The following is a 17,976-nucleotide window of genomic DNA, read 5'->3' as shown; positions in this document are numbered from 1 at the left end:
GGAGCACGTATACCGAAAACTGTGTCATTTTAAGCCTTTTCCGTACATTTTATTAAAATCACCCCGAGCTTGACTCTAGCTCATTTAGATCGAAAGCTTTCGAGGCCTCAGCTCTGAACAGATATTCTGTCATTCTCGTTAGGGACCAGATTCAATAGCCGTATTGCGGTACCATATCCCTGTATTTTTTGTAAACAATCCTACCCCTGGAAGTCAACGTCTTCGGGATGATCGACACCGAATAGCCTAGATTTGTTGCTCTCCCCCACAATGATCGACGGATATGAAATGCGGAGGATCTACCGGTGCTTCCCCGGGCTTAATGTTGCCCGCATAGTTGTATCCCTGTAGGGCAAGAGTAAAGCTAGCGATAGATGTTTTTCTTTTTCTTTCTTTTTGACGAACTTGACCTCAATTCGCTATTAGGAGATGTTAGATATAAAACCATTCAAGTCCAAAGAGATGTAATAAACCAACCGACGAATTCCCCCAAGTTGTTGGTCGAGCAGAGGTGATTTTGAGGATGAAGGCAAGTCTAGATTAGTACGGTGAATGTCTTCCATAGGTATAATCAGCTAACACTTCGATTCATAGATCTCAGCGCTATCGGTAATCTTTGCGGCGGCCCTTGCCGGTCTTTCAACAGCACAAATTGGACCTCTCTTCCCAATCACCGCCTCCGGAGCCGCCCCTGTGAAATTCACAAAGACCAATAACTATGATTTCCAGCACCCGGGGATCCTCCACTCCCATGACGACCTCGAGCGTATACGCGAGAAGGTAGTTTCCAACACCGAGCCATGGAAATCCTACTTCACAATCTTCTCCAATTTGACCTCCGCGAGCTATAACTATGTCATGACTACACCCCGCCAAAACGTGTCCCGAAACAGCATTACACAAGGAACCACAAACAGTGGATTTGAGCGGGACGCGACCGCTGCGTACCACAATGCCCTTATGTGGTACATTACCCGTGATGAGCGACATGCGAATAAGTCTGCCGAGATCCTTAATCTTTGGGGCACTACCCTCAAGATATACGATGGCTTGGATGCAAATCTGGGTGTTGCAGAGGGCGGTATGAGGATGGTGAATGCGGCCGAGATCCTCCGTCATGAGTATGGCTGGGTTGAAACGGGGATGAAATGGCAGGGGACATCAGGTTTCTCTGGTATGGTTTATCGCGCCCTTGCACCAGCGGTCACGGCGCCCGGGCAGGCCAATTATGGAATGGCGAGCATTTTGGCGTTGCTCGGTATTGCTGTATATCTTGAGGATGTGGTGATGTATAATTATGCCCTAAATGAGTACCAGAATGGTGTATGTGGTGGACTTGTTGGCACAGTCAACCCCACCACTGGACAGAACTCGGAGAGTGGTCGTGATCAAGGTAGGTCATGCTATATCGATTTCCGGTAGAGGGGGATTATTACTGACATCTAAATCATAGGCCATGCATGGGGAGGTATTGGTAACCTTGCAATCGCTAGTCAAACTGTGCTCAATCAAGGCGGTGACCTTTATGGACTTCAGGACGACCTCATGCTCAAAGGTACAGAGTATCTTTCCAAATTCAACCTCAATGGAACGGTCCCGTATGATCCTAAGTATGCGCGATGTGAAAGTATCCTCGTTGGCGGCCCTTGGCCAGAAAATTCCCGTATTAACCAGAGGGTGGAAGCTTGGGTTTTGACAATGGTGTATAATCATTTTATAAAGCTCAAGAGAAGAACGGCGAGATGGACAGAAAAAGCCTTTAATTCCGTCAGCGTGAGCGCTGACACTGCTGTATACTATTTAGCGTTTACTAGATAGAAGGGTGGGAACCAAGTTAGAGCCTGTTAATTTCCGTCTGGCCCTGGCCTTCTTACTCTCATGCTTTCTGCAATTAATGAATTAAACAAAAAAAAAAAAAAAAAAAAAAAAACTCTCATGCTTTCAAAGGGATCGAGTGATATTCAATGAAGGTTGAACAGAGGAACGCACGAATGCGTCGATAGTAGATACGCGCACTAAATTTCCTATGGTTGGGACCTGACTCAAACCGCTATAACTGCAGCTGGGTTAACGCACATGTGGTCTCTTTAAGGGGAGTAGAAAACTAGTACATGTCGTTCACCATTGCTGCCATGCCCACAGCCGCGGTTGCCTAGGCCGCTTGGCGACAGGGATTGTGGGCTTCCCAGGAATTCGGGATCTACTATTTCGGAGCTTATTATTGCGAGTTATCAAAATTATCCGAGCATTGTTGCAATCAAATTTTTAACTTCAACGTCGCCTTTCTCCACAACCATAAGGAGGGAGTACAAGTGATTTGATTACTGTGATTTCTTGTGCCTCTATTACTTTAAGGTTCAATATAAGCTCAATTAAAGTAGTTTCAAAATTTGGTTATTCTAGCCAATTTATGTGTGGTTGCGGCGCGAGCGTCCGGATAATTTTGATAACCCATAATACATCACGGGAATAATGCGCCAAGGTTTTGGAGAAGAGAGAGCGATTTAGATGAAGCAAACTATCTGAAGTGTCCGAACACGCATGACAATTGTTTCTTTCGGCAGGGTCCGGTTAGTGACGGTAAATCGAGACGTCGACATAGACTCAAGCCTGCGCCTGAGCTATGCTGATCGATGCCAATTCGTCATATTATAGACATTAGCACCCTCAATTTTAGCTCTAATAAAAGAATTGGATTGGAAAGCTTAAGCTTAAGAAATAGGTGGCTAATGAGCAACTTCAATTGCCTCCCTCAGAAGGTTGGGTCCATCCGGCCATCCCGAGATATACGCCATCACTGGCCAGTTCTATGTTTCCGTCACGCTAGCTTAGTTCACCCTACACATAAAAACCGTTCCAACCCACCTTTAACCTCGAAATCCATCTCTAGATCTTACCGCATTTCAAAGAGCTTAGATAATTATATTTTAGGCAATGGCAGCCCCAAGTACTACACATTCTAGGTTCCTACCTTCGGAAAATCAACTTGGTGTCGTTGCTGTAGGCTTCTCTGGCGGCCAGGTACTTTTTAGCTTTCAAACCTTCTCTTTGAGTCTTATTGATGTCCCAGAGTACTAACGTTAGAAGCCCAAACCTGGTGTGGAAGCAGCACCTCTAGCTCTCATCAAATCTGGCCTCCTCGATTCATTGCGCAATGACCTCGAGTTTGTTGTACACCACGATAACCAAGTCCATGACTTCACGGAGTATTTTCCTACTTCGGACCCGCCTCTCATAATTTCCAATGCCCGTGTACCTATGCTCAATTCCCTTACGGTATCCAATGTGACATGTGCCATTTCTGCCCAAGTTTATGAACATGCTTCGAAGGGCCGCCTCGTACTCACTCTTGGAGGGGACCATTCCATCGCTGTTGGATCTATTGCAGGGACCGCAAAGGCTATTCGTGAGCGTCATGACGGAAGAGAAACCGCCGTAGTCTGGGTTGATGCTCACACTGATATCAACACGCCCGAGACTTCGGGGTCGGGGAATATCCACGGAATGCCTGTTGCGTTTATTTCAGGCCTTGCAAAGCCTCCGAGAGAAAGTCCTAGCGTCTTTGGATGGATAAAGAAGCATCATATGATCAATATTTCAAAACTCGTATACATTGGATTAAGGGATGTTGATCCGGGTGAGAAAATCATCTTGCGTGAGAATGGTATTCGTGCATTCAGTATGCATGATGTTGACAAGTACGGCATTGGTAAAGTTATGGATATGGCACTGGATTATCTGAACTGTGGTCCCGGGCAGGAAGGAATGCCAATACACCTGAGTTTCGATGTTGATGCTTTAGATCCTGTCTTGTGAGCTTATTTAGATCCCAAAAACCCTATATACCTAAATCAAAATGCTGATTGCATATAGCGCCCCGAGTACAGGGACACCCGTCCGTGGTGGTCTGACACTGAGAGAAGGCGATTTTATCTGCGAAAGTATCCATGAGACTGGTTGTCTTGTTGCAATGGATTTGGTAGGCATCCCAGTACCCCATAACCTCAGTGAGTGGAATACAACTAACGGTCTACAGGTTGAGGTCAATCCCCTATTGGGTGAGAACGATCTCGCCAGAAAGGAAACTATCCGCTCAGGATGTAGCTTAGTACGCTGTGCCTTGGGCGAAAGCTTACTTTGATTTCCTGTTTCCTTGCGCACGCATGCGGCATTCGTTCGGTTATCTAGATTCCCTTGGGGGTTTCGAGGAGATGTATACTCTTTCTCGGGACCTCACAAGGCTGTATGGGTTGTTCAAAGCTTATTAATGATTATTAAGCCCTTTTCTCTAGGGCCTTGAGATTAGCATTGTCTTAAAACCGCGGGATTTTCGTCCAAGGATCTTCGTGTTCTAACTCCATTTACGCACCCCCGATTCTTTGATACTCAATAATTTACATAATATTCAAATATGAGATCTTTCCTGCAATATATATATATAGGGTTATTTTAATTCGATGTGATTTTATTTGTTATTCTCTCAATACCGGCAATAGGATGGATAATCTTTTAGTGCTGTGTACTTGAAATCCTCAATCTGTCCGTAAGCTTAATTGAAGTTCAAAATATCAAAGACAGAAAGCCACTGTTTTGTAGGCCGCAAAGCCTTCTATATGGAGCATGTTGAAAATGGATATCCAGAACCCTTTTTTTTTTCTCTCTCTCTCTCTTAACTATACAGATAAGATGTGGTTACTGGCGATACGGTACTCTATTCTCTACTATAATGTTTCTAGCGCATGAGTATTCTACATCCTGGCAGGAAAAGGGATAATCAGAAGACGTCCTTCTGTTGGTACCGGGGTTGCCGTTTCTTGCATGTAGGTATTGTCGATCACAACGTGAGTCCCATTGAACTCATAGGTACACATGACCCATATATATAAGTCTCAAAATATATATATCGATATTACCCCTTTTTTGTATACGGGGGCTAAAGTCCACAGAATCTGTTATCATTAATAGATATTCATGCCCATGCATGGTCACTGGAGGATCTTCGTAGGCAGCTCATGCAAGTGGTCAAGTGGTCAATTCAAACGTCGGTACTTTACCTTTCCGTTTAATTATTCCGATGAGGCCGGGATTTCCGATGAGTGCATCTTCATACTACTCGTATTCCGCACACATCATATTGCCCGGCCCTGCGCTGCGCATATCAAATTTTGCACACATCATATGATCTCTTCCGGCCCGAATTCGATACTTAAGTAATGGCCCTTCTCGCTCTCGATAGCTACATATCAAACTCGGTTCGAACTGAATTTCAGAGAAATAGTTTAGAAACAAAACGGGGCACGTATGAGTCGGTCAACATCTTCACCACCTTCCCACACGAGCGGCCATCCAAAGACCTAGTACCACGACTAGCCTGATAGCAGCAAACAAAAGGTATCTATAGCTTGATGTTATATATATGATCGCGATGAAAGTCATACTCTAAGACCCTATACCAGTCTACTACTCATCACCAGCTACGACTTCCCAACAGAAACCATTATCGACCTATTAGAAAACCACAAGAATGTATATCCTTCCCGTAAAAACTTATTAGATCTAGTCCATTGGATCCCCAAACTAATATTAAATAGGATACCTCTTAAAGTCGCCCCGAACCTCACTTTCCAGCTAGCCCTGGACGAACATATCAAACAACTTTCTACGAAAGAGCATCGAGAATTCAATGACACAAATAATACGTCAATAGATTTACTCATTCGTCAAGTCCGAGAATTCGATGAAGTCCACAAGCAGGCTGGTGTCTCCTGTACGGAAAATATCGAAGGGTTTATGACTTCTTTACGCGGGTACCTCGAACATTTGTCACCTTTGATTCCTCACCAGGAACTTGAGATAAAATCGCTTATTATGGAAAGGATAAGCCTGGTCATCGACGTTCGTATATAATTTTTATCTCTTTCACCTTAAGTGTTATTTTGGACCCCCCCCCCCCCCTAACTGAAATTATATTTATAGCTCGGATTGAGGTTCACGGCCGTTTTTATAAAGGTTACCGATATGATTAAGCACATCCTAGGGGTCACCGATTCTCCGGAAGTCCAAAAGGTTAGTACTACAAAAAATAGTAGAAAATGTAATTTAGCTAACCCCATGAAAAGATCTTGTTTCACGTTTACAGTAACCTACTTGAATTTTATAACTATGCTCGGAGTATCTTTACAGACGATAATAGAAATCCATCTAGTAAGTAATAGTTTATCTACGATATACTCGTTTTCAGCTAATCTTTTAAAGGCTGTACATCGTTCCGAGTGTTTCTTAGGGACAGGTAGGAACTATTCGAGGAAATATTTGATAGTATAAATCATCAATTCCTGGAAAATCTCGAGATTATTACTCCAGCAGACTGCATTGTTGATCCTGAGTGGTTACATTTGAAGGAAACACTGGAAGCCCAAAAGAATGAAGGTGGGTACCCAAAGCTCTAAGGAAACTAGTTTCGCTAAGATGCGTTTCAGAGAAGAAGAAAAAGAAGTTGCAGCACTGGTTATCGAAGCTGGAACCCGAAAATGACCACGATATATTGTATTCAAAGAGGCACGGAAACACTGGGGATTGGCTTGTTGAATCAGATTCTTCCAAAAATTGGCTTGAAAGCCAAGGATCTTGTATTTTGTGGTGCTTTGGGAGTCGTGAGTACCCCCCTCAACGGAATTTCGTGTTCGGAATGGCTAATAATAAAAGCAGACGGTATAGGAGAATCCGTTCTAGCGTTAGCTCTACACTCTTACTGGCCCCTTCTATGAGACTTCTTACTAATAAGAATATTAGGTCACTGGTTATAGAGAAGCTTTCCGTCAAATATTCTCTAGACGACCGCAGCACCGGTCTGGCATTTTTTTACTACAAACACCAAAACAGTGCCGGGCAAAGTTCAAAAAGGATTCTTGCGACACTTATTAAGCAACTTATTCAAGGGGAGAAGATTTTGCTTGCTTCATTAAAGAAATTTCATGGCCGATATTCTTCGGAAGGTGGATTACCAAGCAATGCAAAGCTTCAGGCTCAACTTGTCGAGGTCTCCAAAACCTTCGACCAAGTTATTATTTTTATAGATGCTCTCGACGAATTCCAAGATCAAGATCAAAACTCATTCATCCCTCTTATTAAAATCCTTTGCCTGAACCCAGGTCTCAATATCAAGGTTTTTGTCACCAGAACAAGGGAGAAGTCTATTGAAGACTCATTTCAGGCACTCATTTGTCCAGTAATTAAAATTGACATCGAAAGAATAAGGCCCGATCTTGATATTGCGGGCTTCGTTGCTTCGGAGGTAGAACGTCGAAGTAAAAACTACATCCGCGGTGTGATCGATCGGAAGATTAAGGAAAGAATCAAGGCTTCCTTGGTATCTAGATCACGTGGGAGGTTAGTTAGCTCTCATAAATGATATCTGAAATCAACCCCTAAAATTTAACAGGTTTCTATGGGTCAATTTCCAGTTGATGTACCTATACAGTCAGCCGTCTCTCAAAGACATCGAAAATGCCTTGTGTTCACTCCCTTCCGATATGGGCACAACCTATGATTATTGTTTCAAGAAGATCGAGGCGGAGATTCCAACCCTACGTAAGCTGGCAAAGCGAGCTTTGACGTGGGTACTTTTTGCAGCAAGGCCCTTAAGCGTCGGGGAGTTGGTCCATGCGATTATCATTGAGGAATCAATGGAAAGCAAGAGAGTACCGTATCTTTATAATGGGTATACCATCATTCAATCCTGTGCCAATCTTATTACAATCGAAGGCGGCGTCATAAGACCAGCTCACCACACTGTTCAATATCTACTTTACCCACAGCTTGTATTGAAGGAGTACGTAGCGAAGCCCTGCAAAGCTACAGAATTCTCGGGCATAACGCACATGCTGAGTTAGCTCAAGCTTGTCTTCAATACTTACTCCGCGATGAGTTCCAACAACTCTTCAGGCCATTTACCTGGACAAATGCTATACCTCCTCACCCGGACTGGTTTCAGAAAGATAAACTTCTCCAATACGCAGTTTACTATTGGGACTACCACATTCGTAATGTTGTCGAGTGGCCTGAGTTTCTCATCCATAGTTTGGAGCGCTTCCTCTCAAGCCAGTCAATTATTGCATTTGTCTATAAAATACGCATCGCCAAAATCACTAGACTTAAACTAGGCCTTTTACATGACTTAGCCGGCCATGACAGAATTGATGGGTTTGCACTCTGTTTGTGGTTGGGGCTCCTCAAGGTCCATGAGAAGTTCAATAAAACGAACGTTAATTCCCTGGAGGAATATACATCTCTAATGCATCAAGCTGCACTTAGCGGCTCTTTGGATTCCATTGAGACACTGTTGGATATGGGTTTCTCCGCAAATTCCCAAAACCACAACGGGATACAGCCATTGTATTGTGCTTGCGAAATCGATGATGAGGCAGTAGTAAAGCTTCTGCTGGAAAGAGGCGCCGAGCCCGACGCCCGAGGTGGATTCCACGAAACCGCGCTACAAGCAGCATCCTACAACGGGAAAATTGTAGTGGTGAAGGCCCTCCTTGAGAAAGGCGCAAAGGTTAATTTCCAAGGTGGAGATTACGGGAATGCCCTACAAGCAGCGGCCTAGAGCAGAAACGAGACATTGGTGGATTTCCTGCTCGAGAGAGGTGCGGATGTCAACGCCCACGGTGGTCGTTATAGAAGCGCCCTTCAAGCAGCAGCAATTGGGGAAAACGAGACGATAGTAAAGACCCTCCTTGAGCGGGGAGCCGAGATCAATTCCCCAGGCGGAGAGTTTGGCACCCCGCTGCAAGCAGCAGTCTTCAGCAGAAACGAAGCCTTGGTAGACGTTCTCTTAGAGAAGGGCGCTGATGTAAATATCACGGGTGGATTCGGTGGTAGTGCCCTTCAAGCAGCAGCGACTAACGGGAATGAGACGATGGTGAGGAAACTCCTGGAGAAAGGCGCCGATGCCAATGCCCAAGGAGGCACATTCGGCAGTGCCCTACAGGCCGCGGCCACCTACGGGTACGAGATGGTAGTAAAGACTCTAATCGATCAAGGGGCAAATATCAATGCGCAAGGTGGGTTAAGGGGAACTGCCCTCCAGGCAGCAGCCATCCTCGGGAACGAGATAGTCGTAAAGCTATTGCTTGAGAAGGGCGCGGATAGTTCCTTGCGTACAGAGCATGCCACCACGCAGAGTAAAAAGCTTATAGAATCGACCAAGAAAAGGATAACAGCAGACATTATGGCGAGGGCCGAAACATAGCGGAGGGATAAGATAGTACTGTTGTAGATTTGCATGCTTTTGGGAGAGCACAGCTTTCGACGATTCGAGTCTATGTCCGCGTAGTTACCTTGACCGTCATATTGTTTTCTTTCTTATGTTTCCATCCAGCTCTTCCTACCGTATCAGGCTTCTCGATGAAGTATTTCCCGTCCCTTAATTGTTGCTTATGTTTTACTTTCACCCCGCAGGTTGGACTGTGAGGTTCATGCTATGTATTCAGTTTTTTATAGAATAATGGGGTGAATATACGAACCCAGAAAGTAGCGCTGGATATAAAGGCTCCCCTCCCTTCAGGGAGTCCAGGCCGTACGATGCTGCAGTTAGCTGAGAGGTTAGCCTGGAACAAGACGAAGCAGCAGCTCGCTGTGACATTAGCTTAACTATTCGCCAAGACACGACAGTGCTAAGAACCAAATGGCACTAGTGATCACGAACTATCACTCGCGCGCATATCCACCTCACCACACACACCCCCATGAATGGCCGTAACCAACCCAACCCAACCCGACCACCATCAACACATCAACTCCACCCCAGAAAAAGTATTCCAAGCCCAAACCCCAGATTCCAAGTTTCAGTCCATTCCATTCCATTTCGACTAACGCACAATCACACACACAGAGACACACATGTACTACAGAGATGTACTGATAAACCCCCGTGGCCACTCTCTCATGCAAGCACCGACAGACACACACGCTCATAGACACAATTTACCCCCTCCTCCTCCTCCTCCTCCTCCACCACCACCGCCATCCACCCATCCATCCACTACCCCGAGATACTGTACTCCAGGGCACCAACACCAGCACCAACACCAACACCAACACCAGCTGTAGCAACAAAAAACAAAACTACAAGGTAGTCCACAATTTGAATTGTCCCTTCAATGCCTTCCAGAAATAGAGCAATAAGGGGGGGGAAGGGGGGAAAGAAAAAGGAAAAAGCATTGGAGCGCCCTAATAACACACAGATATAAAATGAAAAAAAAATGAAAATGAAAAAAAAGTGGAAAATAAAAAAACACTGGGGATCAAATTAACAGGGCGGGGGTGGGGGGATGTGTTAGAACTTTTCGCCGGGCTTGGACATGTATTGCGATAGAACTTTGTTCATCGTGCTACGCGCAACATAGGTGTCAAGTCAGCTGGACAATTCAAAAGGTGGTACAGGAGGGGAAAGGAAAGGGCGAAAGGGAGAGAAACATACAACATGTGGATCTTGTCGCCGAATATGGGCTTCATCGAGTCGTCGCAGAGGATGTAGCGGCGGTCGTCGGGGTCTTGTAATCCGCGCTCTCTCACGTACTGCCATATCCTCTTAACCGTCTCGGGGCGCGACAACTAACACATACAACACACACATCAGCACCGCCATCTACAAGATCTAACCAAACCGCCAGCGCGCGCATAAAGTCCCTTACCTGCGACTCCCCCAAAAAGCCCGCCAGAGGCTCCGACAGCACCATGGGCATATTGAACGGGCTGTTTGGGTTGACCTTTCTCTTCCTCTTCTTTGTCTTTCCCGCGGCATCGCCGCCCCCCTCCTCCCCGTCCGAGTGTACCAGCTCCTCACTCTTCTTGCCCCTCTTCTTTGCGGCCGCCGTGCCGCCCGCCGCGCCCTTCTTGGTCGCGCGGCTGGGGCGCCCGCTGTTCCATTGCGCGTGGAGCTCCGCGGCGAGCCGGGCGTCCTCGTCGACGGAGGTTTTGAGCTTCTTGGGCTTGGGCGGGCGGACGGGGGCGTCGTCTTCGGCTTTGACGCTGTGCGCGATCGCGTCGGAGGAGGAGGTGGGTGTGGGAGCAGCGTCGGATGAGGAGGTGGGGGCGGGGCTGGGAGCGGGAGCGGGGCTGGGAGCTCCTTGCTCGGCGAGGAGGACGGCGTCGAAGCGTTTGGCGATTGTGATGTCAATGGCTTTCTGGTGGGGAGATTAGTCCCTTGTTTTTCGCGGGCATGAAGTAAGGGGGCAGTGTGTGTGTGTGCAGAGAATAAAGAGAGATAATAAGAAATGGGGAGAACGGAAGCATTGCGGCGCGCGCAATAGATGGAAGAAAGAAAGAAAACAATAACAATACGCATAGATGTATAAATTATGCTCCTTATCCGTGGCATATAATAGCAGATAGATATTTTGCAATCAGTCACTCACCTTCTGCGGGGTTATATCGTATCCCAGCCTTGCCTGCAGCGCATTCCGGACCTGCTTGACCGACACTGTCGCCAAATCCGACGCCCTCAATATCTCATCAATAACCGGGACAAACTACTCTCGTCAGCCCAAGCCCCAGCAGCAGTGACGACACTTGTCCTCCCCCTAGATACACACGGTGGTAGTTAATATTCTCCCACCTTTAGCTTGATCTCATCGGACACTATCTTTCGTCAGCGTCGTCGCAGTATAACGGCAGGAGGAGCATGGGGAGTAGGAGTAGGAGCAATTATGATGAACAGTAGGAGTAGGATGATTGGAGGAAGATGAGGAAGAGGAAGAGAGAGGTACATGCGGCCGAAGGAGAAGAAGTAGTAGTAGAAGCCATTTAGTTGTTAGGTTGGCGGGTGGTTCCGGGAAGTTGAATTGGGAGTTGAGGGGTTCGCGGGAGTATGGCGCATCAAGGAGCGGGTTTCGCGGTGGGCCCTTGATGGAGCGTTGGGTTGGTGGGTTGGTGGGTTGGTGGGTTGGTGGGTTGGACTGTTGACGTACGGGAACAGAAGATGTCCTGGGCTGTGTTGACCGATCGATGGATGGGATAGGTGGAGTGGCTGGGCTTTGGGGGGAGGCCAGGTAGAGGGCGGGGTTAGGGGTGCGGGTGTGGCTGGGGTGGGGGGTGGGAGTGTTGAGTTGTGGCGCTTGTGTGGGGGGGGGGATGAATGTTGGAGACTGGGGTAGTCAGCTGGGCAGAGGTGAGACTGCGGGAGTGCCAACTGTTGGTTTGCTCTTTGTTTGCTCTCTGGCCTGTTTTGTTGTTTCTCTTTAGTTAGTCGTGTCTGTCCTCTGCAATTGATCATTATTGAGGTCATAGCAACACCACACGGCGCCTCCCTCTCATCTCATCACAACAATTGCAGCTGCACTCTGCATGATGCCGCCCAAAAGCAACATCAGATAAGATTAGATCCGAGATATCTTGATTACTGACCTCTATCCTGGCCAGTCCAACATTACAGTGCAGTTGGGGCTCAGGTCGGTACTTTAATAATTGGAAGCAACACGCACAGTCGTGGTGATATGCTTCAATTCGAGAGAAAAACTGAATACATACCCCAGTGGGTGAACAATTGGCATATCCAGAGTTACACAGCACTATAAATATCTAGCCAGGAATGATGTCACCCCAAGCAAACCAAACCTCAACACCACAAAAAAGGGTCACCACTTTAGCATAACTCTCAATTCGAAGTCTACATCTACAATGGCTCTCAGAGTATTTCCCCTAAATCGATTCAATGCATAGATAGGGATACAGCTAACCTCAGCAGACACTGACCGCGAAGCGTGCTGCTGCACTTGATAAAGAGCTCATGTCGACTGGCGGTTTCTCGCTCGACCAGCTTATGGAGCTCGCAGGGTATGAACACTCACCTCCAAACAATATATTTCCCCACCACTAACTTCCTGCAGCCTTGCCGTTGCCCAAGCCAGTAAATAAATCCCTCCCACAACTCCCACTCCTACAATCATTAGCTCACAATCAACTAACCTTCCCAAACGCAGTCTACAAAACCCACCCCCCCAGCACCCACCCGCGCCTCCTCATCGCCTGCGGGCCCGGCAACAACGGCGGCGACGGCCTCGTCGCCGCCCGCCACCTCCACCTCTTCTCCTACAAGCCCACCGTCTACTACCCCAAACCCTCCAAAGGCGAGCACTTCACCCGCCTCACCACGCAGCTGCACTCCCTCCACATCCCATTCACCACCGACTTCCGCACGGCGCTCAAAGACACGGACCACGTCGTTGACGCCCTCTTTGGGTTCTCGTTCGATCCCTCGGGCGGGATACGTGCGCCATTCGACGACGCGATCAAGGCAATGAGTGAGGAGGGGGTGGGGGTCACGAGCGTGGATGTGCCGAGTGGGTGGGGGGTTGATGAGGGTGAGGGAGAGTTGAAGCCGGATGTGTTGGTGAGTTTAACAGCGCCGAAGGGGGTGGTGAGGGGGTTTCGGGGGAGGCACTTTATTGGGGGGAGGTTTGTGGGGGAGGAGTTGGCGAGGAGGTGGGGGGTGGGAGTGCCGCCGTATGAGGGGACGGATCAGGTTGTGGAGGTGCCGGTGGGGGATGTGGTAGTTGTGGATGGGGAGGGGGCGGAGCAGGGGAGGGAGAAGTTGTAGGTATTTGTTGCAAATGGGGTGCCCATTGGCTAGGAAATCGTGATATCAAATAAAAACGTCTCAATCCTTCTGATACAGCAGCCTAATAGTAAAAGGATTCACTGAATGCAATTGGAGGACTTATCAGACTCATGAATCGCACTTAAAATCTCCTGTCTAAGAAAAATCCATTGAAATCAAAAATATTCTAAATACAAAAAATATAAACATATATAAAAGCATTAATCTAGGAGTTTCAATCAGATCGACATGTATAAAGTATCAACATCAACAATAAGTGTTATCTGTGCTTGACTCTATAAAAATTCTTCATCACCTTGAAACTCCCTTTTCCATGCTAAGGTCCAGCCCACACGACCGAGCATCTCACCCCAACCTCAAACCAACCAACCAACCAGCCCATCAGCCCCAAAAAGAAGCTAGCAGACCGACCAATCAATCAATCGTCAGTATTCACAGGATGCGCTTTACCTTAAGCTACAGACCCTGGATAAAAAAAGAGGATTGTTGAACCCCCTCGCACCAAGAATGAGCCCCGTTGAGTTACAACCCCCCCCCCCCCCCACAAAGAAGGGGGGGGGGGAAGCAATCGCATGACTATACCAACGCGACGAAAAGTTTCTGCACCCACCGGGCCCCCACCTGGGATGGACTCATATCTTCGTCCCGCGCAATGAAGGCGGACGGGAGCCGGCGGTGGGTGAGAGGGAACTTCTATGTTCCGTGTGCGTTTCCGCTGCCGTGCCCGCAGGGCAGGTTCGTCCGGGGACTTTCTCCCAAAGCATGAGGATGAGAAGGCGCAAGAAGCGCCCGCTCCGTGTGTGAGCTTCGATAAGCGATTCTTTGGGCGAGGGGGTTGCGGAGAAGGTTGGGTGTGGGTGGAAATCTTTTTTTATAGGCCTGGGGGGTTACCCGGCTCGGGGCGGGAAATTTTTTTTTTTCTTGGCTTGTGAGGCCTTCTTTGGCTTTGAGAGCGTTGCCGAGAATTGCATCATGGGAAGGAATATCTTGGCGATTGTGCCCAGAGTTTGGGCTCACATCTGTGCTCGTCCTGAGCTAGAAGCTCTTTACTCTATGTTGGATGTCATCTAAACCCCCCTAGAATTGGGCTTAGGCACCCTCGATATCTATGGGCCTGGTGGAAGAGCTAGTTGAATCTTCTGTCTTGATCATGAGCCTTGAAACGGAGAAAAAGGCACCCTCATCTCTATCACGAGAGTCACTAACATCCCTTACCAGCATTTACCACCCAGGTTTCGTCGCCAGCGCCTACCCTCAACTACGAATAGAGAGCTACCTCCAGCGAGATGACTGCTAGCAAGAAGTTCCACCGTGCTGATACCGATTGAGATAATCGAATTTGGTAATACGAAGATCATCAACAAGCTACCCCGCCAGTCCAAAGCTCTCATAACTGACCTCTACTTCTCGAGGAATGTTAGGGGCCCAATGAGCTTTATTCTACATTGGTTTTATCGCCTATGATGATATCTGTTCCGGCGTGTGGATAGAATTACACCTGTTTTAAAAAAAAACACTTAGATGTGGTGCATTCTTCCATCCAATGGGCAATCCGAGAGAGCGATGGTGTTTTCCAAACCAGCACTCTACGAGATGAAGTCGCCCTCGAAACTGCCGATTAGATGAGTCATCGCATCACGTGCACTTTACCACGATGCCAGATCTCTCAGGTCCGTCCGATAAGCACACAGCATGATCTTACCGGTGATGCCGATAGTCTCATGTTTAGTTTACCTCGAGTCCCGGGGATCTAGCGGGAACTCAAGACTGTGCATTTGGAGCTTCCTGATTGGTGGCATGTTATGTAAAGTGAAATCTGCATGGGTGGCACTCAGGTTGGTTGTAGAGTTGCCTAGGTAAAGTAATAGTTAGAGTGCAAAGTGCAACCCCCACATCAGTATTCGCAACATAGCTACATTACCTACATACAAGCACGATAAAACATCTGTAATATACCTGTGAACCCACCCCCAGAGAGTTATCCCGAGGCTATATCTGCACAGGGTTAGGGCTGGCACTGCATCGCGTCATCCGGCTATCACTTTTTGAAATCCCGTCGTCTCCCCGCGACACTTCCATCTGTCCAGACACGAATTGTACAAATTATACCAAATCTGCCTCCTCCTCCCTCTATCTCTGTCCCTGATACCTCATCTTAGCTCTGCTTCTCTCATAACTGTCAGCAGCATAACAATACCTTCAAAATGGCCCACCCCACGATCACCACCTCAGCGACTACGCTGTCCACCTCCTTCTGCCCGGCCTCGACGACACCAGCAGTCATTATTCCCGGCCGTTCCCCACTGACACTCTCCTACGCGCAGCTTTACCAGCAGACGAGTGCCTTCCAGCGCACCCTCGCGTCAATCGGTATCGCCCCACACTCCGCCGTCTCAATCGCGCTGCCAAACAACCTCGAATTTATCATCTCCTTCCTTGCTGTCGCAGCCCAGCGCGCTATCGCGGCGCCATTGAACCCAAACTACAAACAGTCCGAGTTTGAGTTCTATATCGATGACCTCAAGAGCGCTCTGATCATTGTTCCTGCTGGCGCTGTAGCTGCAGATGCGCCTGCTGTCAAAGCTGCTAGAAAGTTTGGCGCTGCGGTGGCGGAGGTTGCCTGGGACGCCGGAAAGGGCGAGGTTGTGTTGGTGGTGAAGGAGAAGGGTTCATTGAAGGGTGTAGTCCCTGTAGCCAAGGCGGAGGAGGAGGATGTGGCGTTGGTGCTGCATACCAGCGGTACTACGGGGAGACCCAAGGCGGTACCGTTGACGCACAGGAACTTGACAAGAACAATGAGTATGTTCACCCTCAATCTCCTAGTAATTGGCTGGCCTTTTGCGGTTAGCATGTCTCGTAGCGCTCCTAGAATCCCTACCAAATTATCATTTCCTCCTTAATTCCTGATCATTACCCCTACTAACATAGTTCTCCACAGGCAACATCAAGGCCACCTACCAGCTGTCGCCCGCAGACCGCACCTACCTCGTGATGCCTCTATTCCACGTTCACGGTCTGCTCGCTGGCTTCCTCGCCCCCCTCCTCTCCGGGGGAACTGTCATTGTCCCACCAAAGTTCTCTGCCAAAGAGTTCTGGCACGACTTCATCACGCACGGCGCAACATGGTACACTGCCGTGCCAACAATTCACCAAATTCTCCTCAAGTCCCCGCTTCCAAACCCAATTCCCAAAATCCGCTTCATCCGCTCCTGCTCCTCCCCACTCTCCCCTACCACCTTCCACGCACTCGAGGCAGCCCTCAAGGCTCCCGTGCTCGAGGCCTACGCGATGACTGAAGCAGCCCACCAAATGACTTCGAACCCTCTTCCTCCAGCCGCGCGCAAGCCTGGCACGGTTGGTCTCGGCCAGGGCGTCGACGTTGCTATCCTCGACGACAACGGTAACGAGGTCCCGCAGGGTAAGGAGGGCGAGATCTCTATCCGCGGTGTCAATGTCACAAAGGGGTACATCAACAACCCGAAGGCCAATGCCGAATCCTTCACGGCATCAGGCTACTTCCGTACCGGCGATCAAGGTCGCAAGGACGAGGATGGCTATGTGCAGATCACAGGGCGCATCAAGGAGCTCATCAACCGCGGAGGTGAGAAAATTTCGCCGATTGAGGTCGATAACGCGCTCGCGGCACATCCTTCTGTCGGTGAAGCGGTCTCCTTCGCCATGGAGAGTGAGATGTATGGGCAGGAGGTTGGCGCCGCGATTGTGTTGAAGGAGGGCAAGAAGGTTACCGAGGAGGAGTTGAAGAAGTTTGTGGGTGAGAAGTTGAGTAAATTCAAGGTCCCTGTGAAGATATGGTTTGTCGATAACATGCCCAAGACGGCGACGGGGAAGATCCAGAGGAGAGTGGTGGCAGCGGAGATGGCCAAGAAGGAGGCACCAGTGAAAGCGAAGTTGTAGTATACTTTGTGCGTTTTTTTTTCCCCCGTTGTTTTGCCGTTCTTTTTTCTCTCTTTTGTAGGATACATAGGTTGCTTAAAAATTCAAAGTTTCCTTTTGTCGTTAACGTAGACAATGCCTCTTCAATGGGCGTTATCCGCTGTTGAAGTAATAGTTTCCTTATACAAATTCTGAATACAAACTACCTAAGATACTGTGCTCGGTGGGTCAAATTGGCTCATAATACGAATCGAAAAGAAATAAAGGGGTAAACTCGCCCTCGCTGCTAATCATAATAAATGTTCCTTTCTGCCTACACATTCCTCAATCTTCTTCTCCGGAGCCAAAAAAAACGTATTTGTCTTGCTCTCAGCGTCATAAGAGGGGAGAAATTCTGTATCCATACCCGCCTGTACATCCATCAACTAACCTACATTTCCAATACCCATCCCCACAATCCA

The 17,976-nt window shown here is 48.1% G+C and overlaps 7 protein-coding genes across 7 annotated transcripts; 6 read left to right on the top strand and 1 right to left on the bottom strand.

Moving 5' to 3' along the window:
- Positions 1-270: 270 nt before the first annotated feature.
- LAJ45_05427 (uncharacterized protein) lies at positions 271-1,818 on the top strand (the record flags this gene model as incomplete). The annotated part of the gene is made up of 3 exons (XM_046114998.1): positions 271-339; positions 595-1,393; positions 1,454-1,818. 3 exons carry the CDS (start codon positions 271-273, stop codon positions 1,816-1,818), a joined length of 1,233 nt encoding a protein of 410 aa, XP_045972035.1.
- A 1,116-nt stretch (positions 1,819-2,934) lies between these two features.
- On the top strand, positions 2,935-4,141 carry LAJ45_05426 (uncharacterized protein; the record flags this gene model as incomplete). Its single annotated transcript, XM_046114997.1, has 3 exons — positions 2,935-3,021; positions 3,085-3,812; positions 3,874-4,141. The coding sequence occupies 3 exons, from the start codon at positions 2,935-2,937 to the stop codon at positions 4,139-4,141; spliced, it is 1,083 nt and encodes a 360-aa protein (XP_045972034.1).
- A 1,072-nt stretch (positions 4,142-5,213) lies between these two features.
- Positions 5,214-5,603, top strand: LAJ45_05425 (uncharacterized protein; the record flags this gene model as incomplete). Its single annotated transcript, XM_046114996.1, has 4 exons — positions 5,214-5,299; positions 5,359-5,391; positions 5,457-5,526; positions 5,592-5,603. The coding sequence occupies 4 exons, from the start codon at positions 5,214-5,216 to the stop codon at positions 5,601-5,603; spliced, it is 201 nt and encodes a 66-aa protein (XP_045972033.1).
- Positions 5,604-6,018: 415 nt separating this feature from the next.
- Positions 6,019-9,253, top strand: LAJ45_05424 (uncharacterized protein; the record flags this gene model as incomplete). Its single annotated transcript, XM_046114995.1, has 8 exons — positions 6,019-6,066; positions 6,120-6,204; positions 6,480-6,653; positions 6,709-6,733; positions 6,793-7,389; positions 7,442-7,720; positions 7,840-8,557; positions 8,609-9,253. The coding sequence occupies 8 exons, from the start codon at positions 6,019-6,021 to the stop codon at positions 9,251-9,253; spliced, it is 2,571 nt and encodes an 856-aa protein (XP_045972032.1).
- A 1,086-nt stretch (positions 9,254-10,339) lies between these two features.
- LAJ45_05423 (uncharacterized protein) lies at positions 10,340-11,808 on the bottom strand (the record flags this gene model as incomplete). The annotated part of the gene is made up of 6 exons (XM_046114994.1): positions 10,340-10,394; positions 10,484-10,617; positions 10,698-11,189; positions 11,421-11,534; positions 11,621-11,643; positions 11,772-11,808. The coding sequence occupies 6 exons, from the start codon at positions 11,806-11,808 to the stop codon at positions 10,340-10,342; spliced, it is 855 nt and encodes a 284-aa protein (XP_045972031.1).
- An 873-nt stretch (positions 11,809-12,681) lies between these two features.
- LAJ45_05422 (uncharacterized protein) lies at positions 12,682-13,600 on the top strand (the record flags this gene model as incomplete). Its single annotated transcript, XM_046114993.1, has 4 exons — positions 12,682-12,693; positions 12,749-12,837; positions 12,891-12,910; positions 12,984-13,600. 4 exons carry the CDS (start codon positions 12,682-12,684, stop codon positions 13,598-13,600), a joined length of 738 nt encoding a protein of 245 aa, XP_045972030.1.
- A 2,225-nt stretch (positions 13,601-15,825) lies between these two features.
- LAJ45_05421 (uncharacterized protein) lies at positions 15,826-17,536 on the top strand (the record flags this gene model as incomplete). The annotated part of the gene is made up of 2 exons (XM_046114992.1): positions 15,826-16,420; positions 16,560-17,536. 2 exons carry the CDS (start codon positions 15,826-15,828, stop codon positions 17,534-17,536), a joined length of 1,572 nt encoding a protein of 523 aa, XP_045972029.1.
- Positions 17,537-17,976: the final 440 nt, after the last annotated feature.

This window comes from Morchella importuna (genome assembly GCF_003444635.1).
Source record: "Morchella importuna strain M04M26 chromosome Unknown Morimp01GS014, whole genome shotgun sequence".
NCBI classification, from domain to species: Eukaryota; Fungi; Ascomycota; class Pezizomycetes; order Pezizales; family Morchellaceae; genus Morchella; species Morchella importuna.
This window is presented reverse-complemented; position numbering and strand designations above follow the sequence as displayed.